This window comes from Sorghum bicolor, chromosome 7, assembly GCF_000003195.3.
Source record: "Sorghum bicolor cultivar BTx623 chromosome 7, Sorghum_bicolor_NCBIv3, whole genome shotgun sequence".
Taxonomy (NCBI): Eukaryota; Viridiplantae; Streptophyta; class Magnoliopsida; order Poales; family Poaceae; genus Sorghum; species Sorghum bicolor.
Window position 1 is genome coordinate 2,330,492 of NC_012876.2, and position 27,094 is coordinate 2,357,585.

General features: G+C 44.7%; 3 protein-coding genes across 3 annotated transcripts; all 3 read left to right on the forward strand.

The window, feature by feature from the left end:
• LOC110437060 (lysine histidine transporter 2-like) lies at nt 4,583-9,534 on the forward strand. The gene is made up of 8 exons (XM_021465185.1): nt 4,583-4,779; nt 7,206-7,360; nt 7,515-7,916; nt 8,023-8,416; nt 8,564-8,669; nt 8,767-8,858; nt 8,970-9,038; nt 9,154-9,534. Exons 1-8 carry the CDS (start codon nt 4,741-4,743, stop codon nt 9,250-9,252), a joined length of 1,356 nt encoding a protein of 451 aa, XP_021320860.1. The 5' UTR covers nt 4,583-4,740; the 3' UTR covers nt 9,253-9,534.
• LOC8066129 (lysine histidine transporter 2) lies at nt 13,085-18,706 on the forward strand. The gene is made up of 8 exons (XM_002443751.2): nt 13,085-13,300; nt 15,738-15,892; nt 16,034-16,420; nt 16,562-16,955; nt 17,122-17,227; nt 17,344-17,435; nt 17,973-18,041; nt 18,146-18,706. The coding sequence occupies exons 1-8, from the start codon at nt 13,262-13,264 to the stop codon at nt 18,242-18,244; spliced, it is 1,341 nt and encodes a 446-aa protein (XP_002443796.1). The 5' UTR covers nt 13,085-13,261; the 3' UTR covers nt 18,245-18,706.
• LOC8066130 (lysine histidine transporter 2) lies at nt 21,200-25,051 on the forward strand. The gene is made up of 7 exons (XM_002443752.2): nt 21,200-21,644; nt 21,802-21,965; nt 23,017-23,794; nt 23,916-24,021; nt 24,147-24,238; nt 24,331-24,399; nt 24,492-25,051. The coding sequence occupies exons 1-7, from the start codon at nt 21,570-21,572 to the stop codon at nt 24,588-24,590; spliced, it is 1,383 nt and encodes a 460-aa protein (XP_002443797.1). The 5' UTR covers nt 21,200-21,569; the 3' UTR covers nt 24,591-25,051.

Below are 27,094 nucleotides of genomic sequence, written 5' to 3' on the forward strand. Positions count from 1 at the left end.
CTATAAATGACCATGTAGCCTGAAACACGACAGCAAAACACAGAGCCCGTTTTTTAGCCCGACACGAGCATGACCTGACACGGTGATGGCGGGCCCAGGTTAGCCCACCCCACAACTGCAGATCATGCCTAGACCGCACCCCAGGCCTGTGGGCGGGCACAACACGGCTCGGCCTTTTAGGGTGGCCCGACAGCGGCTCGGCGTATCCTCCTCCCCCATTAGGCCACCACAGCGACACAACCCAACGGCTAGCTAGCCCAGCCCAACCGCTACCTCTCCACTCTGTACTGGTTGTGAACTTTTGAGCAATATTTTACAATTATAAATGTTGTTCTGCACTTTTCTCTCTCTCTAGGATTTCTAACAAGAGTGAGTTTTACTTAGAAAGGGTTTTAATGAGACAGTATTGCACATAACTCATTTATCTTAATTCTGTGTCTTTCATCTGTTGTTTTGGTTGATGTTGATAACGTGATGGATTTGATGATTAGGTTGACCTTATATTTCGATAATTTGGTTAATGAATAAATATGATGCATGAAAGTATGAAAGTGTCATATAGTTATAGTGTCATATGTCTTCTACTTGTCTATGAAACTGCTATTTTTGACAAGTGTTGCTTGAGATGAACATTTTGAGCTGTTTTCTTATGGACAAGCTGCGGGCTGGCACGACACGTAGTTTTGACTGTGTTTAGTGGGTCGGCACATCACGTATTTAGGCCCATAGGCCTATACTTGGGCGGAAGGCTAGGCACGAAGCACAATGTGCCACGGTCCGAGAGACATGGTGTGTCGTGCTGTCCTAACACCTTGCGGAGCGTACCTAGTCCGTGCTCATGCTGTGCCGAATCGGGCCAACCTGATGGCCAAATATAGGAGGAACCGAGGAAGTATTAGGGAAGAGAATTGAGCTGACATGAAACATCACATATGTTTTTCCGTGGCCATAGTGCCATGTACCCAACGCCATGCGCTTTGAGATAGCCCGTTCGTTTGTCTTATAAGCGGTACTTTTTCCGTCAGCCAACAATATTTTTCTTTCACAATAAATCAGCGAATAATATTTTTCGTCATGGTTTATCAGACAAGCGATCTATATTTTAAATCTATATAAGTGCTTTTGTCGACGAAAGCTAGTCGGCAGTCTACCTTGGGGTATACCCACGGTAGTAGTTTATCGGTAGACGGTGCGCAAACTACGAACTCGATGGTGACGCAAGACACGGACAAGCTTTTTATCCAGGTTCGGCCGCCGAGTTGGCGTAATACCTACGTCCTGCGTCTGGTCGTATTGATTTGTGTTGAGAGAATATGATATGATGTGTCCTCTAGGGGACCCCTGCCCCTCCTTATATATCCTGAAGGGACAGAGTTACAAGCAAAGTATCCTATTTGGTACAAAATCTTGTAGCCTTGCGGTGCACGCCGACCAGTCGTGCGCCGCACGTCTTCATCTTGTGGGCCGAGCCACCTCTGATGGTGCGGCCCATATAGGCCCATGAGGGTATAGGGGTTTATACCCCCACAGCTAGTCCCCGAGCACCATGTATTATGATGTAACACGCCGTCTTGAGCTTCTTCGATCAGTGAGGCTTGACGTCTTCAATAAGCAGGAAAGTCGCCCAAACAGTTGCAACGGTATTTTGACCAACTCAAAAGACAGTTGATCAACATTGACATCGAAGAAGCAGGTTGTTCGAAGAATGCATGGTGCTCTAAAAAAGATTTTTTCCTGGTGAAGTGTGCCCACTTTACTTTTCTAAAAAGTATAGACCTCAAAAAAGCAAGCATATTCACCGCAAGGTGAAGTGTGCCCACTTAGTCCCCGAGCCTGGTAGTAGGTGACGTAGGCACGTGGTGCCAGGGTCAAAAGAAAAGTCCTCAAAGAAATTCTGAAACTGAGATGCATCGCCAGATGCATCGTACCGATGTAGTCCCCGAGCTTGCTGGAAGGCGAAGTATGAGCCTTGTAGCAAGGTCTAAAAAATTGAATTTACCAGTCCCCGAGCATATCATGCTCGTCTGCAATTGAATAGACTAATCGACCAGTCTCCGAGCATATAACGCTCGGTGGTCGGTACAGTCCCCGAATTCTCAAATTGGTGGGCTGGTCGACCAGTCCCCGAGCGTATAGTGCTCGGTGGTCGGTGCAGTCCCCAAGTTCTTAAATTGGTGAGCTGGTCATTAGTCCCCGAGCGTATAGTGCTCGGTGGTCGGCACAGTCCCCGAGCACGGCGTAGGGACCGGTGGACAAGTCCCCGAGCGTGGTTGGGAACGTAAACGTGCTCGGTGGTCGGCACAGTCTTCGAGCACAGCATAGAGAGTAGTCGACAAGTCCCCGAGCGTGGTTGGGAACGTAAACGTGCTCGGTGGTCGGAGCAGTCCCCGGGCACAGCGTAGGGAATAGTCGACGAGTCCCCGAGCGTAGCTTGTCGACTGGGCCAAACCCCTGAAAAATAAATATAAAGAATAGGTAGTACATGATGTATAAATAAACTTTAGATAAAAATCAGTACTGAGATAAGTTTTAGATTTTTTGTTATAAAATTAGCACAAGTAGTTAATTCATCCTAGAGCTTGTACCAGCTCTGGTCTAGCCAACAATCAGCATGAGGTGCGGAACCTAGACACGCGTGGGATTGCCAGCCTCGCCAGGGAGCTACTGCCGACCACCCGGAACGCAGAGGGCGGATCTCGTGCACGTGTAGGGAGGAGTCGGAGACAGTACCGGCTCTGGAAAGCTCGTGTAGGAGAAAAAACTAGTGTGGCTAAACAAAAAGTTGTTTTTGAAGGATAATAAAAAATATTATGCCAAAAATAAATAAGATATTAGAAGTGTACTTATCTTTGGATGAAAGTCTAGTCGGTGACGACAAAATTGTCCGGCCCTCGAGCTTTTCGACTTGTCATGACGGTGGTCGCTGTTGTCGGAGCGTCGTTCTTCGCGGCGATTATTATTGCGACTGGTGGTCAGAGCAAGTAGGCTAAACAATTTGGTCGATGGCCCGAGCAGGTCGGTGTTGTCGATCTGCCTCTCTTTGTAGCAGGGAAGCGGGTGACGCGTTGTCGGCGTGGTCGAAGACGTTGCTGGAGTAGTCGGAGTCGTAGCCAGCGTGGTTGAAGCCGCCGCCGACGTCGATGAAGAAGTGGTTGGCGCAGATCGGATCTACACCTCCTCTGTGGTCATGGCGGTGAAGTTGTTGAAGCTGACGGTGAAAGTGAAGTCGCCCGCCATGGCCGCGAAGTCGGGGATGATGGCCATCTTGTTCGTCGGGAGAGCTGTACGCACACCCCCTACCTGGCGCGCCACTGTCGACGAAAGCTAGTCGGCAGTCTACCTTGGGGTATACCCACGGTAGTAGTTTATCGGTAGACGGTGCGCAAACTACGAACTCGATGGTGACGCAAGACACGGACAAGCTTTTTATCCAGGTTCGGCCGCCGAGTTGGCGTAATACCTACGTCCTGCGTCTGGTCGTATTGATTTGTGTTGAGAGAATATGATATGATGTGTCCTCTAGGGGACCCCTGCCCCTCCTTATATATCCTGAAGGGACAGAGTTACAAGCAAAGTATCTTATTTGGTACAAAATCTTGTAGCCTTGCGGTGCACGCCGACCAGTCGTGCGCCGCACGTCTTCATCTTGTGGGCCGAGCCACCTCTGATGGTGCGGTCCATATAGACCCATGAGGGTATAGGGGTTTATACCCGCACAGCTTTCAAGTTTCAAATGATGTGAATAGGAATTTGCTTCACATTCAAGCGGCTTTGCCTCCCTGGCTCGCTGCCGACTAGGCCTCGTTCGCTTTCTTTATAATAGGCTATTCCAGGTCGAAATTATTCTTTGTACAGGGACCTGCCGTCTAAATTTGAGATGTTTTCTTTTTCTTTTTAGCCTTTAAGGCCTTGTTTAGTTCCGAAAAAATTTCGGATTTCGGCACTGTAGCATTTTCGTTTTTATTTAACAAATATTATCCAATCGTATACTAACTAGACTCAAAAGATTTATCTCGTGATTTACAGGCAAACTGTGTAATTAGTTTTTATTTTTATCTATATCTAGTGCTTCATGCATATGTTCCAAGATTTGATGTGACAGAAAATCTTGAAAAGTTTTTAGTTTTCGGGGTGAACTAAACAAAGGCCTAAATAGTTCAGGGTCTGAGTCGGAGGTCTGCTCGAGTTCAACTGACAAAGTCAAACCGGATGGACAAGCAGCAATGTTGGTGTGAATATATGCAAGCTAGGGATTGGATTAGCCCAAATAGTTTAGTTTTCCATCCATGAATTTCGGCGCTCATTTCTCTACAAAAATATTCTCCACAGTATCATCATATATATTCATATAGAAGCATGCCCCGTTTCTCCGTCTGGTGAGCTGGCCACACTAACTCCTTCCCAATCGGTTGACTCGCCGAACTGAGGCCCATCTACACCATCCATTCCTGATCGGACGGTCATCACTGCAGAACATAGCCCCCAATCCCCCCACACCCCCCCTCTTGCTGCATGCGCTGGAGTCAATGGTCAACGCGCCGGGCACTCGAGCGAGCTCGCTCCTGCTCCTGCGCCTCCTCTATAAAGCGGCCGGCGCGCCGGCCGGCCTCTTCGTCTCCCTCTCCCTTCCCCTGCCTGTCTGCACCTCCTCTCCTCTGCTTTCCCACCAGCCAAACCCTCTCTGTCTGTCATCCTCCATTGTCGACGCCGCCGAGGAAGCACCACCCCTGACGGACGGCCATGGGGACGCAAGCGCCGGAGAATTACCCCCCTGAAAAGGTACCGTCGTCTTCCTCCCTGGCTCCCTCTGTCTCTCTCAACCACGCAAACATGTCGTCCGTGTTCTAAGTGCTCTCCCATCCATGATCCATCTTGGGTCTTGCTTCGCCGGCCATGGCCATGGCGAGCATCTGCTCAGCCATCTACCTACTCGCCGACCGGCTTGGTTTAGCAACACCGGCCTGGCGTTCTTGGAAGCCTCTGCAGTTGCATCCACACGCCATTTTTTTCTGAAAAAGCAGAGAACCCCAACAAAAAAAGATTCAAACTTTTAGAGTCCTGGGGTTTGTCTTAGTTTCGAAAAGCCAAGAAAAAAAAAAGAATCATCCTGAGCTGTCGAGTTCTGAAGGAGCATGGCGGAGTTGCGGGTCCGGCCGGGACACTGGTGAGATTAGATTCAGATTCAGATACCTTCGCGGCAGAGCAACTTCACGGGAGGAGGAGGAGGGGGGGCAAAAAGCGATTTTTTGGACGCCTTTCGCGTGGCGGATTCCTCCGGCTCGCCGGCATCGGCAAAAAGTGAAGGCCACCCACTCATCTCCTAGCTAGCTAGTGCGTAGCATCGTCTGCCCATGCCGGCCGGCCCTGTTCGGCTGTTCATCTGATACATGTGAAAATGGCCTCCCCTGTTCATCCTCTTTTTGTTTCCTTTTTATTTTATTAGTGTTTTCTAGAAAGGGGTTAGGATGGAGTATATACTCTGTATTAAATACCTGATTCTCAGGATCGGCGTGAATTCTGATGCTTTGCCTTAATTGCAGAATTTCATAGTAGCTGTTACCTGTATTCTTGATGACCTGTATTATTATCAATTAATTCCCTTGGTATTCATCCTTTTGCTATAACCTGCGGTGTATTTTTTTTATTTCCGAGCTATAGTATTTACTCATTTTTTTCTAGTTTGTTGTAGGAGTACTTTCTTAACTTTTCGCCAAAAAAATCATTTTTAACTTATATACAAATTAAACAATAGAGTTTGAGTCTGTCCTTGGGCTGTCCTTACCACAGGCTCCACACGCTTGCCTCCATCGCTTGACAATGAAGTCCCCCTGCCTCTATGCAACTTCCATAGACTTATATAGCCCCCCCCCCCCCCCCCCCCTCTGTACATTTCACTGTCACGTCCAAGCTGGGCAAATATCGCTGTCACTTTGAAATTCACAGCCGAACCTCTTGTCCTCTCTAGCTTGTTTGTAGGGTTGATGCTCCTTAGTACCTTGTCACACATGGAGTCCCTTTCTCTTGACGTCCCTTTGGGATGTAGGATTTTTTTTTTGAGAAACCGCGTTCAATAGGATAGTACGGGACGATGTTTCCGTACCATTCTTCTAAAGCCCTAAGGCCATCCTTAATGGCAGTTTCATAACCTAAGTTTCCAACGCATTCATATTTTAAAAACAACGTAGAAAAGTTTTATCCTCATAAAACTCTCTCTACTCTCATAAAATTCTTATCGTCTTTCTCTTCATTAATATATCAGTAATATATTGCTACATGAGCATATATAATATCTATGAAACTCTGATAACACCACTGAAAGTGGCCTAACGGGCCAATGGTGGAACAATAGGAGGAACGAATCGTTAAGCTTTTGGTTTCATTGGAATCATCGCCGGTTTCGCCAGCTGCCGCCACGAAAGATGATTGCGATTAGCGAGGGGGTCAGGCATGATTAATTATTCATCTGATGACCCTAACACAGTGTGTCATGTACGTAATCCCAATTAGATTACATGATCATCACAGGCTCCAAGAACAAGAGGTTGAATATTGGGTTAGGAGTAGGTTTAGGTCACAACTTGTTAATCTTGTCAGCCTGGCTTTGCGTCTTCTTTAGCAGAGATTTGCCAGATTTTTTTTAATATGTGAAACTACTACCTAACATGCTTGCCATGAAAAAAAGAAAGAATAAAAAATCTTGTCTTGAGGTGGCCTTGATAAGGATCATGCACTTGACTTTGGCAACTGGGCCATGTGACTAGTCAACTGCTGAGCAGAAAACAAATCGGCAGTATAGTAGGTGATCTCACTGAACACTCAAATTTCAAAAGAGTGCACTTTAATTGAGTTGAAAACTTCCGCTGTTGATCTGTCGCTTAGTCGGCCGTTGTGGACTTATGGGGCACATTCGACATGTCATTCGCCTACAACTTCATCTTTAAAGAAGTACTGGTATTTATCACTGTTCTGCAAAATGTCGTAAATCATTTAAATATGTCCAGCTCATGCTCATTCATATATCATATCAAGAAAAAATAAAAAAATATCTCTATTTTTTTGAAGGTCTAATATCTCTCTATTTGCAATACCATACTACCATCTAGTACTTCTTTATCACCTGCTTGTGTGTGAGCAACCAAGATCTGCAGATTGTGTGACCTTCAATGGCCGTGCCAGCTAACAGCAACAATGACAAAAACTTGCAGGATGCAAGGACTGCACGGGAGAAGGCCATCGACGATTGGCTCCCAATTACCTCTTCGAGGAATGCCAAGTGGTGGTACTCTGCTTTCCACAATGTCACTGCCATGGTTGGTGCTGGCGTGCTCAGCCTTCCCTACGCCATGTCTGAGCTCGGCTGGTACGTATTGTGCCCCATCTTGCAGCCACATGGCGATTACAGTCAATTACATGCCGATCAGTTATTCAGCTTACTTTAGCTCATCTTGTGTACTACTGCTGCATTTTATCAAAAAAAAATGACTTCTTTGAATACTCAATTTGTCAATTTGCAGGGGTCCTGGCATTGCAGTGCTGATTGTGTCATGGATCATCACGCTCTATACGCTGTGGCAGATGGTTGAGATGCACGAGATGGTACCAGGCAAGCGGTTCGACAGGTACCACGAGCTTGGTCAGCATGCCTTTGGCGAGAAGCTGGGCCTGTGGATCGTCGTGCCTCAGCAGCTTGTTGTCGAGGTCGGCGTCAACATCGTCTACATGGTCACCGGCGGCAAGTCTCTGAAGAAGTTCCACGACGTCCTGGTCTGTGATGACTCGGGGTGCGACAGCAAGCACAACATCAAGACCACCTACTTCATCATGATCTTTGCCTCTGTCCACTTTGTGCTCTCTCAGCTTCCAAACTTCAACTCCATCTCTGGTGTTTCCCTTGCCGCCGCCGTCATGTCACTTAGGTACTACTTGACTCCATATATATCTCCTTGCCTTAGGCCCTTAGCAATAACATTGCACTGTAGTTCAGGGGAAAAGATTGATCACTAACATGGACAAACATTGCAGTTACTCCACAATCGCTTGGGGCGCATCAGTGGACAAGGGTAAGCTTCCGGATGTGGACTACCACCTGCGTGCGACAACAACGCCGGGGAAGGTTTTCGGTTTCTTTGGTGCATTGGGCGATGTGGCCTTCGCGTATGCAGGGCACAATGTGGTTCTTGAGATCCAGGCCACTATCCCATCGACTCCAGAGCAGCCATCCAAGAAGCCCATGTGGAAGGGTGTCATTGTTGCTTACATTGTGGTTGCACTATGCTACTTCCCTGTTGCGCTCATCGGCTACTGGGCTTTTGGCAAAGCAGTCGATGACAACATCCTCATCACCCTCAGCAAACCTAAGTGGCTTATCGCCCTGGCTAACATGATGGTTGTAATCCATGTCATTGGCAGCTACCAGGTACATATACCACTCTCCCACTTTCTGCAATGAAATGTTTGCAAACCTTGACCAGCTGAACATCACACAAGTTTTCATTAAAATGGCCGTGTACTATTACAATTTCTGTAAGTTGTCATGATCAGAAAAATGAATGTTTTGATGCAGATCTATGCCATGCCAGTGTTTGACATGATAGAGACTGTGCTGGTGAAGAAGCTGCACTTCCCTCCTGGTCTGACACTGCGTTTGATTGCTCGGACCGTCTATGTTGGTAATGCCCCATGCCCATCAGTCTGAACTGAACTTTTGCCACCAAATTGGTGACTCACTCTGAAAAAATGGGGACTAATTTGACACAACATGTGCAGCGTTCACAATGTTCATAGCCATCACCTTCCCCTTCTTCGGTGGATTGCTTGGTTTCTTTGGTGGTTTCGCTTTTGCACCGACGACTTATTTCGTAAGCTCTCATTCACCCATCTATTGCAATGCCGTCATAACCTGCAGTTACATTGTGTTTACATTTGGTAATATAACTTGAGAGCTAATTTTTTTTCTTGATTTCTACCAGCTGCCCTGCATCATGTGGCTTGCAATCTACAAGCCCAAAAGGTTCAGCCTCTCTTGGTTGACCAACTGGGTAAGAATTACTATCCATCTAGCATATCTTAATTCATTCTGCCATAGAATTCCTCTCTGCTTATTAACCTTTCCTCCTATAATAAACTAACCTCTGTGTTCTCTGTGTTCATCAGATCTGCATTATTCTTGGGGTGCTTCTGATGATTCTATCGCCAATTGGAGGACTTCGGCAAATAATATTGGATGCGAAAACATACAAATTCTACCAGTAAACTACTACCAGCCATGACTAGTAGGCATGATTGGAAATTTGAAATATGTCAAAGCCTCAACTGAGTTTTTTTGTCGTGCCGAACACAGAGGGGAAGGTCATAGTACAATATATTGTTTCAGATGTTGGGTTAGTTATATATATACATACATACGTATTGTTTCTTAATATTCCAAGGTGACCGTGGCTTGTGTGTGTATGTGCATAAGTGAGAATTAATGATGGTGGTTGTCCCAGATATTGGTGGTTTAAATATATTCACTTGCTTTGTACGCGCACTAAAGCCACACCCAATCAAGTTTGCCTCCAAATCTCCAATAGTACGCTTGCAAAATGCAAATTGATCACTGCAAGGAATCTTGGGTGTGTTAATCATGGGTACAAATCACTATGCATGTGATTGGTAGTGATCCAGATTTTTTTAGAAACATTTTGGATCTAGATTTTCTCTAAAAAAACGTTTGAGTTGATAAATTAGAATTATTTCATGGAACCATTTGACAAGCTAGTTAGATTCTTAAAACTTCAACTAGAATGTGGAGAAATCAAGTTTTGAGTGTTTTTTTTGAATTAGAACAAAATGAGAATTGGTTCGAAGTGATTCTCCTTGAAACGTTTCTCTTTTGTAGTGTTTGGCAGGAATTCTAGTGATTCTGTTGGGAATATGAAATGTTTGTCTCCGCCAAACGCATCCTATATACTCATCACGTTCAAGGATATCCGAAAATAGTGCAAATGAGGAGGACTTTAGTACTCCCTCTATTCTTTTTTATATGTCGTATTAGTTTTCTCCTAAGTCAAATTTTTTTTTACTTTGACCATCAATTTCAAAAAACATATTCACATTAACAACATAAAATTTATGTTTTGGATTCGTATAACAAGTACTTCATAATATATAATTTACATGTTGTGAGACTACATGGACTTGGTGAAAGAGGAAAAATGTTTAATTTAGGATAAACCTATCATAACTGTAAAAGAAGAATACATTGTGCACAAGTTCTTTTCAAGTGCTTCAAATGGGGATCATGTTCAACTTTGACGACTGTGACAACTTTATTTTCGGCGACATGATCTCCTTCGATAGCTTGGACTTCATCAAGGATCAGATTAGGAACTTCATCGCGTGTGGCTGCCTAGTGGGGCCTCTCTGGACTAATTTCTTTTATTTTTGCCTGATTTATGATTTTTGGATGATTTCGAGGAAATAATTTGTAGAGGCGGATGTGATTTATAACCGCATCTAGAAATCAATTTCTAGGGGCGGCCGTTGTTGCCGGACACTTCTTTAAGTCCCATTTCTATAGCCACCTCTACAGATCGCTTATTTCTAGCAACATAAGCTTAGAGGCCGGCTGAGCCGCTTCTACACAACATTTACAACCATCTTACCAATGCTGGTTGTAGTAGTGTCAGCGCCGCCTTAAACCACCAAGCATACAAGATAAAAGATCTATTCTCCACTAGATGTACGGTACCCTGTATTTGAATGAGTATACATCTGTACCCCGTGTGCCACCCCTCTAATTCACTGCTCACAAAACATTGATCCACATTGTTAAGAGAAAAAACTATGACCATTGCACGACACCCTCACTTGTGATTGTACGTAGGACACTATCTTTTAATTTGTTTCAACGTTCTGTATTTTTATATTAATATTTTAGCCTCTACATGATTCCAAATAAAAAATATTTCGACTACAAAGTTTAGGTATTACTGAGCTCTACAATTCTTTTAAATAGTGTGTGTCATAGTTTGAAAATTCAAAAATTTTGAATATCAAAATTTGAGAACTTTGAATCAGATATCTCGGGCTTTAATGTTATCAACTGCAAAGTTGTAGATTGCATTGAGAAGTAAAACTTTGGAATAGATCACGTCGATGTCTAATGTTTTTTCAAAAATCTAAATTTTAAATTTCAAAATATTAGAATAACAAATATTTAGTAATCTAAATAAATATATTCAAATAAAAACTTTTATAAAGTGTAAATTGCATTGAGAACTATAATTTTAGTTTAGATCATGTTAACATACAAGTATGTTCAAAAACTTTAATTTCAAATTTTAAAATCAAAGAGCTTGGACCATATTTTTCTAGGACTATAAACAATTCCAAGTAAAAAAATTATCAACTACAAAGTTGTAAATCAAGTCGACTAGTTCTACAACTTTGGTATAAAGTTTTTATTTATTCAAATTCCTATGAAAAATTAATGATTTTTACATACTTTTTTAGAGGCTAATCTTAGAATAATCGTCTCTATTACTAATTGATTTCTAAAGCCGACCACTTAGAATGTGTGCATTTGATTATAGCCATTTTCAAAAGCAATCTTGTTAAGAAGCCTGCATCTATTAGTTGATTAACAGAGGCGAGAACCTTGGACAACTGCTCTGTTAATCAGTCATTTTTAGGGGCAGACATCTTAATTTAGATGTCATTTGCTTGGAGGTTGATTAACCATTTACAGAGGTGGCCACTAACTAGATGTATCCGGCTCTGTTAGGCCCTGTTTGATTCCCTTTGCTAAATTTTAGCCAATAAAATTATTTTAGCTACTCTTGGGTGACTAGTGAGACTAAACTATTTAACTCCTTTTTAGTCAATATGTTTGGAATTTTAGCTGCTAAAGTGATTAAAGTTTAGCTGACTAAAATTTAGCAAGGGGAACCAAACAGGCCCTTAATCTGAGAGACTTTCAAATGAAATCTTTTTGTAGTGTGGAACTGACGCACTTTTTAATACCCATCCATCCTAAATTGTAAAACGTTTTGTTTTTCTAGCATAGCTTTTGCAAATGCACTAAGATACACGTTGTATTTCCAGATAATATATATATATATATATATATATATATATATATATATATACTAGCATGTAGGAAAGCTAATCAAATGTTTTCCAATTACTTTCTCTATTTCAAATTGGAAGTTATTCTGACTTTTTGAGATATGTGGCTTCTGCTATGTACCTAGATGAATATTATGTCTATATACATAGTGAAAGTTATGTATCTAAAAAAGCCAAAATAGCTTACAGTTTGGAATGTGGAACACTCATTAGACGTACTCCTTCTATTCCAAATTAGAAGACATTTTGGCTTTTTTCTAGATACATTGCTTTTATTATGTATCTAGATATATCTAAATGAATAACTATATATTAAAAAAAATCTGAAACATCTTATAATTTAGAATAGAGGGATTACTAAACACTATAGCATATAAATATTGCTCCTTAAGGTTCTTTCACTTTTCTTTAAAGAAAAACACTAGCAATAGTTTGTCTTTTAGGTGCTTGTATTTAGGAATTGATTTATTTTTTTGGAACGGGTACTGTTATGATGTGGTTGGTGTGCATGGACTTGGTATGTGTGCCACAGGCCATCGTTATAAAGTCGATGGTGAATCATAGTTGAGAGAGCTGAATGCTGCCTGTATATGCACCAACGAGTGTCTATATATCTGTTGCACGAGTACGCGCTATAGCTCATACATTAACTGCTACACAAATGAAACGAGCAGCTAGCCAAAAAACCAGGGAGGAGAGTCAAGTCGGACATTCATGCATGCAAACCTAAAACACGTCCAAGTTCATGCACGCCTAGAACACGTACAGGTCCAAATGCACGCCGAGAGGCACCCCCTAGCTAGCTGCAGGGTTCACCCGCCGGCCATAACCATTGCTGCGCTGGAGTCAACGACGGTCAACTACCCCCCGCGTTGACAGGTGCAGAGAGACGACGCTCGATCCCTTCCATTTCAGATATCTGCAGTAAGTAGTAGGAGTATATAAAGGAAAGGAGACGAGCCGGCGGCGGCATCTCCTCTCCATCGCCGATCTCCCTCTTTCTTCCCCGGCGGCAGTCGTCGTCGTCGCAACTCCCTGCCGGCCTCGCCGCGCGAGCTAGTAGTCTCCCGTCGACGACGATCGACTCATCAGCCCCTTATTTGTTTCTCCATTGCCGCCGGCCGCAGACCGCCGCCGGACGACGACTGCCATGGGGACTCAAGCACCCGAGAACCATTCTCCTACCAAGGTACGTCCCATCTCACTGCTATCTCTCTCTCGTCACACGTACGGATCTTGTTTTTTTTTTGCCGGCCATGGCCATGCATGGCTGCATTTTCTTGTTCATCTCCGTCGAGGCTTTGTTTAAGGCATCATCCACGATAATGGAATGTGGAAGCATTATGAGCAATGCATGCATCCTTGTTACAAAGATTCGTCTGAATAAAAACAACGGAAACTTTTTAGGGTTCTTTCTTGCACACATGTTTTCTCGATCAGATACATGTGAAATTAAATGACCTTTTTCTCTTGAGCTCTTTTACGGTGGTTGAGGGTATTCTTGGTTCCTATAGGTTCCTAAGTAAATTATTAGCGCTAATTAATTTTATGAGTGGAAGGTTAGGATTGTAATTGTGGCTCCCCCGCACCCCTCGCTGCGCACAGACACACATGAAAGACCACACATGAAAGACGCATCGCCGCGGCCTTGCCTCGCCCTCTGCATCGCGCATCGTGCACGCATCGCAACTGCCTCGCCATCGTGTATCACTGCCGCCTCGCCCTCATCCTCGCACGGCACCATCGTCGCCCTACCCCTAGCCTTGTGCGGAGTGTCGCTACCAGCCTGCCTCGGCAGATCGCCGTCGCCGGCCTGCCCTCGGCTTGCCTCCCGACCACCGTCGCCGCCGCGCGCACGAGCGTCCTGTCCCGCCGCTGGCGCGGCCTGTGGAACTGCGTCCTGGCGCTCTCTTTCCACGTGGAGCCGAAAGGCGCCGCCGAGTGCTTTTTCCTCGACGTTGACGCCGTCGACGTCGCCCTTGACGCCTACTCTGCCCGCCGCACTGAACCGCCTTGCCCTCGACGTGGATCCATCAACGCCCGTGCCACGCCGGCGAGCTCCGCCTCTCCCTCTTGGGCGCCAACGCAGGCGCACGAGGGATCTCGACGGAGCACAACATTCATAGGCGGCAGAAGACGTGGCGGTCTACAATAGGGTGACGCGCATCGAGCTCGCCAGGATCAACTTCCAGCTCCGACTCCCAAGTCCCAAGTGTCGGCGTGTTCACGTAGCTGCGCGCCCTCAGGATCCAACGGGGGCAAGTTTGTGCTCGGCGACGTCGGCCACCTTGTGTCTATGCAGTGCCCGCGCCTGCGGGAGCTCGAGGTGAGCAACGTGGGCATTGTCATCGCCGCCGGCCACATCTCCATCAGCTCAACGTCGCTACAACGGCTTGTGTTCGGACACATCAACGACATTGTGAATTGCACCTCTACTGATTTAGATGAACTACACACCATCCAGTAACAGTTACCCTTTCATTGTGAATTGCGTCCTTGCAGCGCGATTCAAAAATAAATAAAGACAATGTTATAAACGTGGCTGCTAAAGCCATTTTAAAGGACAATGTGCTACCTATTCACCGCATATAATCGCTATCAGATCGCGTGCCCTGGATGCCACAGCCCTGCCCTTGCGCTCGCCCTTGCCCTGGCAGCCGTCGCCGCCGCAGCACGGACTCACAGTTCACAGTGAGAACGGAGAAGAGAGATGAGAGAGTGGCTAGACCGAGGAGGTAGAGAAAACATGCGACATATATTACTTCAATTCAATCAATCATCCCTATACTAGTTTCTATCATAATGTTTACCATTCTACCCTTAATTATATAAATAAATCTCAAAAATAGAATTATCCTAATGGGTTTCTTCCACTAATTTTAGTATGCACTTAGTGCATATGGCCCCACTGTTTAGTATGCACTTGGTGCCTCTTCGATTGGTTCCTCTTGGTTCCTTTGTCTTTTTAGCCGTCGGATCGGCTCTCGTGGACCGTCCATTTTTCGACAACCATTGTAAAAATTCTCTTTTCTCTTATCTCTCTCTGTGTGCGCGCGCCCGTTTGTGTGTGTTCTCTTTGGAAAGGAAAAATGGGAGAGCTTATTCACCGCTGGGTTTATTGATTTGAACGGATTTATTTTGATATTTTGCCTTAATTGCGAGATTTTTCCCTTTATTTTTGTGATGTACTAGCTAGCTGTTACCACCCTGTTCTTGCTTGACCCTTCAGGTGTTTATTGATATTAACTCCCTTGCTGTTACGTGTTGCCTGCCGCATCCTTTTACAGCGACTTAATTACCATTTCCACACTGCTTTTGATCCCGAGAAGAAAATCAAATTGACACTTTGACACGGGTTCATCTCACTTAAATATTCAAAAATCAAAAATCAAAGATGCACTTGAATCCTACTACTCATATATCTGACGCTTGTTCTGTTCTGCCCAAGAGTAATGTAAATGCACGTCAAATTTTACTGAGATCCACTGCTATTTATTATCACTGAAACATCAAAATTCAGTATTCCCTTCATGCTTTGCTTGTGATCAGTCAAAAGCTTGTCTAGCATGGCCATGCCATTACCAGTTAACAAAAAACAAACTGGCATTGTCAAAAACTTATTACAGGATGAGAGGAGTGCTGGGGATAAGGCGATCGATGACTGGCTCCCGATCACCTCGTCCAGGAATGCCAAGTGGTGGTACTCTGCCTTCCACAACGTCACCGCCATGGTCGGCGCCGGCGTGCTCAGCCTTCCCTACGCCATGTCCAAGCTCGGCTGGTACATGTCACTGCCATCTTCCTGTGCCCCGGCAACCTCCATTGTAATCGTGCACTGCATATATGTATGCCATGCACATTCTTCACAAAGACGGATATACATATTATTTTCTGTGATTTTTCCTGTTTCCACAATCTGCAGGGGACCTGGCATTGTGGTGTTGATACTGTCGTGGATCATCACATTGTACACGATGTGGCAGATGGTTGAGATGCACGAGATGGTCCCCGGGAAGCGGTTCGATCGGTACCATGAGCTCGGGCAGCACGCGTTTGGGCAGAAGCTGGGCCTGTGGATCGTCGTGCCGCAGCAGCTCATCGTCGAGGTGGGCGGGGACATCGTGTTCATGGTCACCGGAGGCAAGTCACTGAAGAAGTTCCACGACGTGATCTGCGACGGCAAGTGCAAGGACATCAAGCTCACCTACTTCATCATGATCTTCGCCTCCTGCCACTTCGTCCTCTCCCAGCTCCCCAACTTCAACTCCATCTCCGGCGTCTCCCTCGCAGCTGCTGTCATGTCACTCAGGTAATAACATTTCAGTTACACTACATTACACCCACTTCAACAATTTACTGTAGCAGATCCGGCAAATTTCATTTTCTGAAGACAGACAGTATGCATATAGCTGCAGTAATTGTCACTGACATGCATGAGTTCTCATGACAGTTACTCAACAATAGCTTGGGGAGTGTCGCTGCATAAGGGGAAGTTGCCGGACGTGGACTACCACGTTCTGGCGGCGACGACATCAGAGAAGGCGTTCAACTACTTTGGGGCATTGGGGGATGTGGCGTTTGCATACGCGGGGCACAATGTGGTGCTTGAGATCCAGGCCACCATCCCATCGACGCCGGAGAATCCATCCAAGAAGCCCATGTGGAAGGGTGTCGTCGTCGCCTACATCATGGTTGCCGTCTGCTACTTCCCTGTCTCATTCTTTGGATACTGGGCCTTTGGCAACCAAGTTGATGATAACATCCTCATCACACTCAACAAACCCAAGTGGCTCATCGCCCTCGCCAACATGATGGTCGTTATCCATGTCATTGGCAGCTACCAGGTAGGATCAGGGACATCCATATGGGCTTCAAAATATCCTCTGCTGCTTGTTGTTAGTGGACAAGCTTTCAGTTCCAAATGTCACTAATATATGCTCTTCCATGTAACACTAGTATTGGAGCTAAACTTTGTACCATCTCTTATCCAAATGTTTTTTTTGGTTGCAGATTTTCGCCATGCCGGTGTTTGACATGATAGAGACGGTCCTGGTGAAGAAACTGCATTTCCCTCCCGGCCTTGCACTCCGTTTGATTGCCCGGAGCACCTATGTTGGTAATGTTGCTTTCTGAAGTTTCAACAGAACTTCTCAGTCTAAATAACTACTGTAAAGCTCTGCTAAGCAAATGGATATGTCGCACTGATCAAACTGGGCGTGTCAACTTCTGCAGCGTTAACAACGTTTGTAGCCATCACTATCCCCTTCTTCGGTGGATTGCTCGGTTTCTTCGGTGGATTCGCCTTTGCACCGACAACTTATTTTGTAAGCTCGCATTGATCCATGGTTTCCTTGTCGTTTTCAGAATGTCACAGAACGTGCAACTGCTTGTATATTTCAGATATAAATACGGAACCATGTATAATCCTAGTACAACCCATCAAGTCATAGGAATATACGTAGCAATTTTTTTTTTTTTAGAAAGGACGGCAAAAGCTTTGCCGCGGATTTTATTAGACGATAAAAAGAAAAACAAAAACCTGTACAGAGAAAAAACAGCCTGAAGAATTATCAGGCGAAAAAAAAAACTCCCCCCCCCCCCCCAACTACAAAGTAACCAGCAGTACACACTCGCTGCTAGGACTCGTAATCCTATTTAGACCTCCGGTGAATCTAATTGAGTCCTCTGGTCTTGTGATACCATCGCTAAGCCATATTGTGTGATATCATCCTTACATAAGGAAGCCACTTGTATTGGTTGCAGACTGTGCTGTTGGAAGATCCTTCTATTGCATTCTTTCCATATGTTCCACCAAAAGTAGACAATTTGAGATCTGACAGAACTTCTCTTGTTTCTGCCAGCTTCCCTGCATCATGTGGCTTGCAATCTACAAGCCCAAAAGGTTCAGCCTCTCATGGTTCACCAACTGGGTAAGAGATTATGAACTGAACACAAATCCCTTCCTTTCTTTCTGCAACAGGATTTCCCTGGTTGGGAATTACTTAATCATCCATTTCTCCATGTGTTTCTGCAGGTCTGCATTCTTCTTGGAGTGGTCCTGATGATCCTGGCACCGATCGGAGCACTCCGGCAGATCATCTTGTCTGCCAAGACATACCGATTCTACTCCTAAACTTCCATGTTCCAAATTGTGAACATGCAAGGGCTCAATCACATAGCCTTCTGCAAGTCCTTTGGTGTCCCAAATAGAAGAGGAGGCTCCAAGAACCAAAACTTGTTCCAAATGATGATACTTGTCAGAGGCATGTTGTGAGTCTTCAGTTACAGATGAAGTCCTGTGGCGGGTTCATCATAACCCATGTATTTTTTTTTGGCAATGTTCTACGGTAGTTATGTACTTATGTGCGCATAAGGAAGAATGAACGTTGGTGGATTCTATTGCTTATACAAAGCTAGAATCTGCTTGGCCGTTGGTGTGCGTTCTGTCACTAGTAAAAAAAATAAATTGTTTGAGCTGCTATTAGAGCATCTCCAGTAGCCCCCCATTCTCTATGGACTGAGGAGAAAGGAGGCTTGGCAGGAAGAGGATTGTAGCATAAGAAGCACAGAGGTCAATCCATTTCAAAATATGGAACATGGGTTATGACAATGCAACAGAGTTGGGTCCTCATAACTTGCTGCAGACCACCTAGCGCGCTTGATGCGCGTCGTTTGTATGACAAATAGTTTTCCTTCTTAAATGCAATGATACGCAAATCTTTTGCGTTTCGAGAAAAAAAATCCTTCAACTCTTCAAAGTTGAGGAGGAAATCTTGCCCCCAATACATGAGATTTGGCGGGAGGTCCAACTGCCATCGTTGAGAAAGATGGCCACCTACTGCCGTGATGATAGGCGTCAGAGCCACCAAGGAAAGCCGATGCGTGACATGGGTCAGATCCAGCCCAAGATCGCTGTTGATCGATTGGTCAGGCCCCTTTGTATTCGTATTGGGCAAGCCGAAATATGTTAAGCTTTACAGTTAAAATCGGTTCAAGGGGGTGTTTAGTTCCCCATAGAATCCAAAATGCAAAATGTCAACTACTTTGGAGTGATGAAATGCAAAATATCAAAATTTTCAGAGTCATGTTTAGTTCCATCCAAAATACAGAATCTATTGTCCTCATGAAGCCTCTTAAAGCTCATTTTGGGTTTTTTTTTACCTCTTGAGGCCAAAATCCAAAATGGAGAATAACTACATTTTTGCTAAAAATTTTGCATGATGTTTAGTTCTATTTTGCAAAATGATGAACCAAAATCCAAAATATTTGAAAAAAAATGGGAACTAAACACCCCCAAATTGATACAATACTATCAAAAATTGGATTCCCTTTTCCAAAATCGAATCACCCTGTTTTCTCGAAGAAGAATCTTATGAAGGATATAACTTTCTCATCTAGACTCCAAATTTATTAAGCATTCCACCTACATATTCATGTCAATCGTTTTGACGAGGACGAAATTCATTCTAACCATGTAGGTCTTCTTCATTCAAAGCCGAATGATTCGATTTCCTACCAATTTGGATCACGAACAACCGTCATATTTGACCGGTCACTGCTGACGTGTGCACTAAGGTTCGTCACTATTTAGCTATATGTTCTTACATAGTGATTAGTACATCTTGTTTGCGTGTGTTCGGTCTCAGTATCAATTTATCGTCACGTTTTGTCAGCAACTTGGTTGGCCAGTTTCACGGGTGGTCGAATTCTTTTTTGGAAGCACGGTAGCAATTCCCGGTGAAGAAAAGTCCGAAGCATATATACAGCTGTATATATTGATATAAGAAACTTATAGTGTTCACAGAAATGTAACAAAAAAAAGTCAATGAAAAATCGAATGCAATCATCATACCAGATGGAACCTGGACTTGAAACCTCGAGATTTTTCAAGATCCGTGTGCCCGACGCAAAAATACGGGGTTGAAGAGAAACACACGCTAATAATACGCTATATATTTATCAGTTGGCTATATATATATACATACTCCCTCCATACTCGATTTTGTTGACGTTTTAGACAGAAATGCGCTAACCAAGGAATGATTAAGCAGGGGTTAGTTTTCCTATTTCGCCCCTATTAAATAGCGTTGCGATTGCTTCTTTGACAGTAATCTGCCATAGCTCGAGTGGCGTGAGCTCCGCAGACCGAGGCCGGAGGTCGTTGGTTCGAGTCTTGGGGCCACCCTTTTTCTTTTGCATGGCTTGCGGTAAGGCGATTCGCCCCGCTGTGGCGCGCATGCGCCACGAGTCTCTCTATGCAAGAGCAGAGAACGGGTCACTTTTTTATTGTTTGCACCAGAGCCGAGGAGACGGCACCTAGCCACTAATGAGCAGGCGGCTGAAGCCATTCCTCATTTCAGTCTGGGAGCCGAGCGGACGGCAGCAAGGGTATACTCGTCCGTACACGCAGCTGCAAACCCACCACGACAAGTTTCGCGATTTCTTCACGAGTACTCAGAACGTCAACTATTTTGAGTATGGAGGGAGTACATATCGTGGTCGGCCGTGTAAGCCCAAGTCGCAGAGAACGGCAAGACCAGGACACTTAAGTCGACGATCCATGTGTACCAACCAATGTTTTAAATAGCGAGCTAATTAAAGTGTTTAGCGGTATATCTCTAAAATAACTAATAGCAGAGTTGAATTAGACTATAGCGGGATATAGCACGTGAACATAAATAGCAATATCTTGCCTCAAAAGACTATAACAAATTATAGCGGCAGCTATAGTGGAAGATTAAAAACTATGGTAGCAACCTAGGCAGCAGGGCAGAGACTTGTCTACAATACAATTTCCGTCGACACGTTTCGTCCAGCCGGAAACCTGCAAACAGTAAAACGAAGTCGGTCGCTTTCAGCATCAGCGACACTTCAACTGTTCCACAGGATTTGTGGTGGTGTAAGTTTTTCAACGAGGAAACTTTGATCGTCACACGGCGCACGGCCGCACACTCCTTGACTTTGATTAATCAATTTGCATCGTTCTCTCTACTAGAGTCTAGATCGATGACACATGCACGCATACATATATATTATTGTATTAGCGCGTATTTTTGTGTTGAAGCTGGAGAATTAGACGACGATCGATCGACGCATGGAAGTCCATCACGTTATCAGAGAGTGCAACGTGAGGGTTTGACCAGTCGAGAGTGCACACACACTGACAGTGACAAATCAAAAGCGAGGAAGCGAATTTCTTCTCCTGCATGCTTTCAGACGATGGACAGATCAGATAGATCATCGGATGGCCTGGTTCGATGAGACACAACTCCAGCTACCTGCTGGAAGAAAAAAAAAGCCATGGGTTGTGTTAAGTTGTAGTAGCTTCGCTTCAATTCCTGTCCTGTCTTCCCATATATAGTCCTCCCTGTTGTTCCTCCCTCTCCAAACTCCATTGCTCTCTCTGATCTTTTGGCATTGGCAGCATCCATTATCCAATCGTGCGTGTGCGTTAGGTGATGGCGGCAGTCCAGCCGTCCATGGAGACGACGCAGCAAGGGCCGCCGCCGGCGGCCAACTATTCTCCGGCCAGGGTACGCCGTCCCCGTCGCCGATTCACCATGCATGAACCTAGCTAGCTCTAGCTCTAGCTCTAGCTCTCTGCTGTGAAGACGACTCGAGCTTTGCTTGTGTGTGTGTGTGACCTGTATATGTAGTGCGATGAATTAATCAGATCGACTCCGTATGCAGGATGGCGGCAGGAGCGCCGAGGAGAAGGCGGCGGAGATCGACAACTGGCTCCCCATCAACGCGTCGAGGAACGCCAAGTGGTGGTACTCTGCGTTCCATAACGTCACCGCCATGGTCGGCGCCGGCGTGCTCGGCCTTCCCTACGCCATGTCCGAGCTCGGCTGGTATGCATATGTATATTTGTCAATTACAGTATCTATCTAGCTAGCTAGTATATTTCCCCACTCAATTTTTATTTTTGCAATTTTCGCTCATCAGTGATTCAAGCAATTAGAAGTTTGACTGAGTTTATATGAAATAATAATAGCATTATGATATACAAAATAAGTATCATTAATTTAATTGTAAACTTAGTTGGGAACATAAATATTAATACTGTTTAATATAAACTTAAGTTAAGCTAGTTTGATTTTATTCTTGACAGACAAAGTACGGTGTTGCATAATTAATGTTTGTCATGGCTCCTATCGAAATATATGACTTTTGGTTCCACACTGGGATCCCCTATGTGTTGACTAGTCAAAAGATTCTAGATTTTATTAAGAAATTCGACTGAAATTTTATATTCGAGAGGTAAAAGGAGGAAACTATGGCTCATTTGGCGTGGTTCCCTCAAAATTTTTTACTTTATGAATAGCTCTATCGAAATAGAGCTTGAGCCATTTTAGAAAACCGTTTGGCAATATAGCTCCATATATTTCTGGCCTCACCGAAATGACGGACAAAATTCGCCCACTAGAACAAAGTGAAGCTGAGTGAATCCACTATTTTTGATTCCATACCATCACAAACCTTTGTGAGAGCATGATTTAAGAGGCTTCCTGAGTAAACTTGTTTTATTTTATCCTGTTTGGTATAAAAATAGCTCGTGAAATCGGTAGAGAAGCTGTTCTAAACGGACCGATTAGGATTAATTTCCCCTTCTATGCACAAGAGAAAGGGACGATTTGTGGACATTTGGGCTTTGGCTGGTTAGATTGAAATTCCAAATTGGGCTGAGTTTTTTTTTTTTTTTTTGCTATGCATGAAGTCATTTTTGGCCTCACCGAAATGACGGACAAAATTCGCTGACTTTCGGCCCATTCTGTTCGAATCCCACGACCTATATACTCGCTGAAGCTGAACATATCAGTCATCCGTGTGACACTTGTCATGGATGAACATTAACCAACCCTACATACATATAATTTTGTTATATATTCCTGTCAATTGCAGGGGCGCTGGCGTCACGATTATGATCTTGTCATGGATCATCACGCTGTACACGCTGTGGCAGATGGTGGAGATGCACGAGATGGTCCCTGGCAAGCGCTTCGACCGGTACCACGAGCTCGGGCAGCACGCGTTCGGCGAGCGGCTGGGCCTGTGGATCGTCGTGCCGCAGCAGCTCGTCGTCGAGGTCGGCGTCAACATCGTCTACATGGTCACCGGCGGCACGTCGCTGAAGAAGTTCCACGACACCGTCTGCGAGAGCTGCAAGCAACTCAAGCTCACCTACTTCATCATGATCTTCGCCTCCGTCCACTTCGTCCTCTCCCAGCTCCCCAACTTCAACTCCATCTCCGGCGTGTCCCTCGCCGCCGCCGTCATGTCGCTCAGCTACTCCACCATCGCGTGGGGCGCGTCGGTGGACAAGGGGAAAGCGGCGAACGTCGACTACGGGATGCGCGCGACGACGACGCCTGGGAAGGTGTTCGGTTTCTTGGGAGCGCTAGGCACCGTGGCGTTCGCCTACGCCGGGCACAACGTGGTGCTGGAGATCCAGGCCACCATCCCGTCGACGCCGGAGAAGCCGTCCAAGAAGCCCATGTGGAAGGGCGTCGTCGTCGCCTACATCGTCGTCGCGCTGTGCTACTTCCCTGTGTCATTCGTCGGTTACTGGGCCTTTGGCAATACTGTTGACAGCGACATCCTCATCACGCTCTCCAGGCCTAAGTGGCTCATTGCCCTCGCCAACATGATGGTCGTCATCCATGTCATTGGCAGCTACCAGGTAGTACATATTATTGTACATATATACATATATGTCTTCCAACTTCTTCCAAGTCAAGCATGTATAGATGTATACATACATGGAAGATGCTGAACTGAATGATGGATATATGGCTGCACAGATTTATGCGATGCCGGTGTTCGACATGATGGAGACGGTGCTGGTGAAGAAGCTGCGGTTCCCTCCTGGCCTGATGCTCCGTCTGATTGCCCGTACTGTTTATGTTGGTAATGCCTTTGTCTGAACACAACCTTTTCAGTCTAAACTCTTAAAGCCAGCTGTGCTAACCAGATGAGCTTCTCACAGTCTCATCCTCAAGAAATAAGACTGACAAGATGTCACATGTGTGCAGCGTTCACAATGTTCATAGCCATCACCTTCCCCTTTTTTGATGGATTGCTAAGTTTCTTTGGTGGATTCGCGTTCGCACCGACAACTTATTTCGTAAGTTCCAGTCGATGACTATCCAATTGTTTTGGGTTTCAGAATGTAACATGACAATATGACAGCTGACCAATCTTTTTTTTTTCTGCCAGCTTCCCTGCATCATGTGGCTCGCAATCTACAAGCCCAAAAGGTTCAGCCTCTCATGGTTCACCAACTGGGTAAGAACCAACTAATTCACAGTCCAGCCTATCTTATCAGGCTTAATTAATCTGCTGTCGTCTAACTTACCTGTGCTCTCCCTATTATTCAGATCTGCATTATTCTTGGAGTGCTTCTGATGGTACTGGCGCCGATTGGAGGACTCCGGAACATCATTATTAGTGCCAAGACATACCATTTCTACCAGTAAACATGCATGATTGTCCAACACAGTGCAAACCCCTTGTTTAACCAACTACAACAGAGACCCTGACAAGTCTCAGGCCACATCATCAGGTGAACAGGTTTTGGATTTTGTACCACGGGATTCTGAACTACTTGTTTGGAATGACAAAAAGCTTGCATCAGATGCGCTAATCGGCAATCGATTATAATGTCTATTGTGAGTTCTTTGTCGTGCCAAAAAGGGAATACCATCATGGCCTAAAACGTGTTCCAGTTGATGAATGTTCCTGACATGTCAAGCTTCCCTTAGTCATGGCCTAACCTAGGAGTTTGCTTGGAGTGGATTATATACATGTGTATGTAGTTTTTCTTCATACTTCTTTATATTCAGGGAATGTTAGCTTTTTTGTATGTATAAACGCGAAAATGGAAGCGTGGTGCTTTGTATTTTTTTTAGAGAATGGAAATGGTGCTTTGTATCTGTTGGTTTTTTTGAGTAATTTAGGGAGAGTTTCCCCGCATTTTCAGTCAATTAATAAAAAAATACAATGATGATCATCAGTTGTACTTCAGGCTCACCTTAGGCCAGCTCAAAACCTCTTCCTCTTTCGCCCCTAAGACCCCCAAATAATCAGCACACACCCTATGCACCGAGTTCCCAGTTATCAAGCCGACCCATACCATCCTCACTCCTATCCTCTATTCTCCACCTAAATTGCTACCTTCATTGATCCATGACTATTGATCACCTCTTGATCACCGGGTGAGCATCAATACCTTCACTACATGAAAACACATATTAGTGATAAGGGCAAAGGTGATGCGCCCCTAAGGCACATCACTAATGACTCTTTAGTGATGGAGGGAAACAAGGTATATCACTTTTATGAACTTTGGGTTAAGCTAAAGAAAAGGGTGTCACTTTTATGTTTAAAAGTGACACACTATAATAACACTCGTTACTACACAAACAAGTGATAAGTCTTCGTGGGATACCCAAAAGTAACAAGACATGATTTACTCATCACTTTTTACTAGATGGAAGGTGATAGATTTGGTCTAGGCCTATCACTTTTCACAATGTATCTCCTCTCACCCGTTTCATTTTTGGATGGCTGCATCATGAACACCTAGTGCCGCAACGTGGTTTCTAGTCTTGCACATGCCGTCACCATTAGATCTCACTTTCATGCAAGCCTCCTTCACCACACATGGGAATCCTCTTCCTCCACTTGTGGGGATCCTCCTCATCCACGTGCTAGCCTCCTCTTCAATGACTTCTTGCTTAGCAAGATCTAGATAGACCTCAAACTTCTCCCTATGATGCCCATCTCATTGGTAGCTTCCTCCTTCCTAGTGTTATCCAAATCCATACAAAGCCTCTAGCTCTCTGGGAACCCCCTCATCCATGATGGCTTCCTTTCACTGGCCTCCTTCTCCCTAATCCCACGCACATTGGAAATCTTAACCCCATACTCACCCTCCCTTCCCTTCTACAAACATGCACATATATTACTTGATGGATCTTGATAAATATGGATGCATTATTATAGTTTAGATGTATGGTTGACGAAATATATTATGATCTAAATGAATTAAGGGATGTAATAGAGACTAGATGAATTAGGGGTTGGATGGATGAATTTCTTCATGTGGGCCCTTTTTGAGCTCTCAGATTCTATTTTGATATTTTTAGTGGTGCATATTTTTCTCATTTTGAAAAGAGGGGGCAGTGAGTCTTATTTCTATATGAATGGCCTTGGGCATTAGAGCATTGTGCAAGAAGGGTGTGAGGTTCATGGCATATAGCCTTGGGTGGGCTATGTAAGGACGGAATGGCCTAAGAGGCAAAGGTTGAATTGGGCTCTAAAAAATATAAAGCAACAATCTTAGCCTATGCAATTCCTAAACCGTCAAAGCACCTTTACACCTAAGCTTTCTATGAAAGCATACTATAAAGTCTTTATAGGACCACCAACCTGCACAATTTTTGCAAAATAACTAAGGAGCATGCTAATTAAGTCTATCATGAGCTGCATAGATTTTTTGAGACAATCTATGAGATATACTACTAAGAGGCTGCTTGGATCCTTTTATTTAGAGTAATTGGAATCTACTTAATGTACTAGGCTATTTGGTGTGAAACTTAACATTCCACAACCTTTTAAAGTATAGGTATAAGCATATATTAAATTCATAGGGTGGGAGATGGAAATTCTATAGATCACCATGCTATGCTTCTACTCTACAACTTATAGCATACTCTTTGGCCCCTCCCATCCTTGGACGGTCGAAGTTATTGGTGGAGGTATTCCCACCGCTAGTGCTCCCTCATGGGGCATGGGTGTCGGAGCGACCCCCATCAAAGGTTGGTGTTGGCTAGGATGGCCTTGAGGCGGCGTTGTGACGGTGGGATGCTAAGCTGTCCACTTGCTACTTGAGGGTGATATGGAAGAAGCGCTGAGCCTCCTAAAGCTTTTCGTTGATCCTTGGGTCCGGCGTGTTGGAGATGTCACCAAGATGGCTGGC

Excerpts from the sequence above, each read along its gene's own strand:
- LOC110437060 (XM_021465185.1), top strand. The coding sequence starts at position 4,741 with ATGGGGACGCAAGCGCCGGAGAATTACCCCCCTGAAAAG. Across the intron at positions 4,780-7,205 it reads AGAATTACCCCCCTGAAAAG|GATGCAAGGACTGCACGGGA; the intron begins GTACCGTCGTCT and ends AAAAACTTGCAG. Across the intron at positions 7,361-7,514 it reads GCCATGTCTGAGCTCGGCTG|GGGTCCTGGCATTGCAGTGC; the intron begins GTACGTATTGTG and ends GTCAATTTGCAG.
- LOC8066129 (XM_002443751.2), top strand. The coding sequence starts at position 13,262 with ATGGGGACTCAAGCACCCGAGAACCATTCTCCTACCAAG. Across the intron at positions 17,228-17,343 it reads TGCCCGGAGCACCTATGTTG|CGTTAACAACGTTTGTAGCC; the intron begins GTAATGTTGCTT and ends CAACTTCTGCAG. Across the intron at positions 17,436-17,972 it reads TTGCACCGACAACTTATTTT|CTTCCCTGCATCATGTGGCT; the intron begins GTAAGCTCGCAT and ends TGTTTCTGCCAG.
- LOC8066130 (XM_002443752.2), top strand. The coding sequence starts at position 21,570 with ATGGCGGCAGTCCAGCCGTCCATGGAGACGACGCAGCAAGGGCCGCCG. Across the intron at positions 21,966-23,016 it reads GCCATGTCCGAGCTCGGCTG|GGGCGCTGGCGTCACGATTA; the intron begins GTATGCATATGT and ends TGTCAATTGCAG. Across the intron at positions 24,400-24,491 it reads TCTCATGGTTCACCAACTGG|ATCTGCATTATTCTTGGAGT; the intron begins GTAAGAACCAAC and ends CCTATTATTCAG.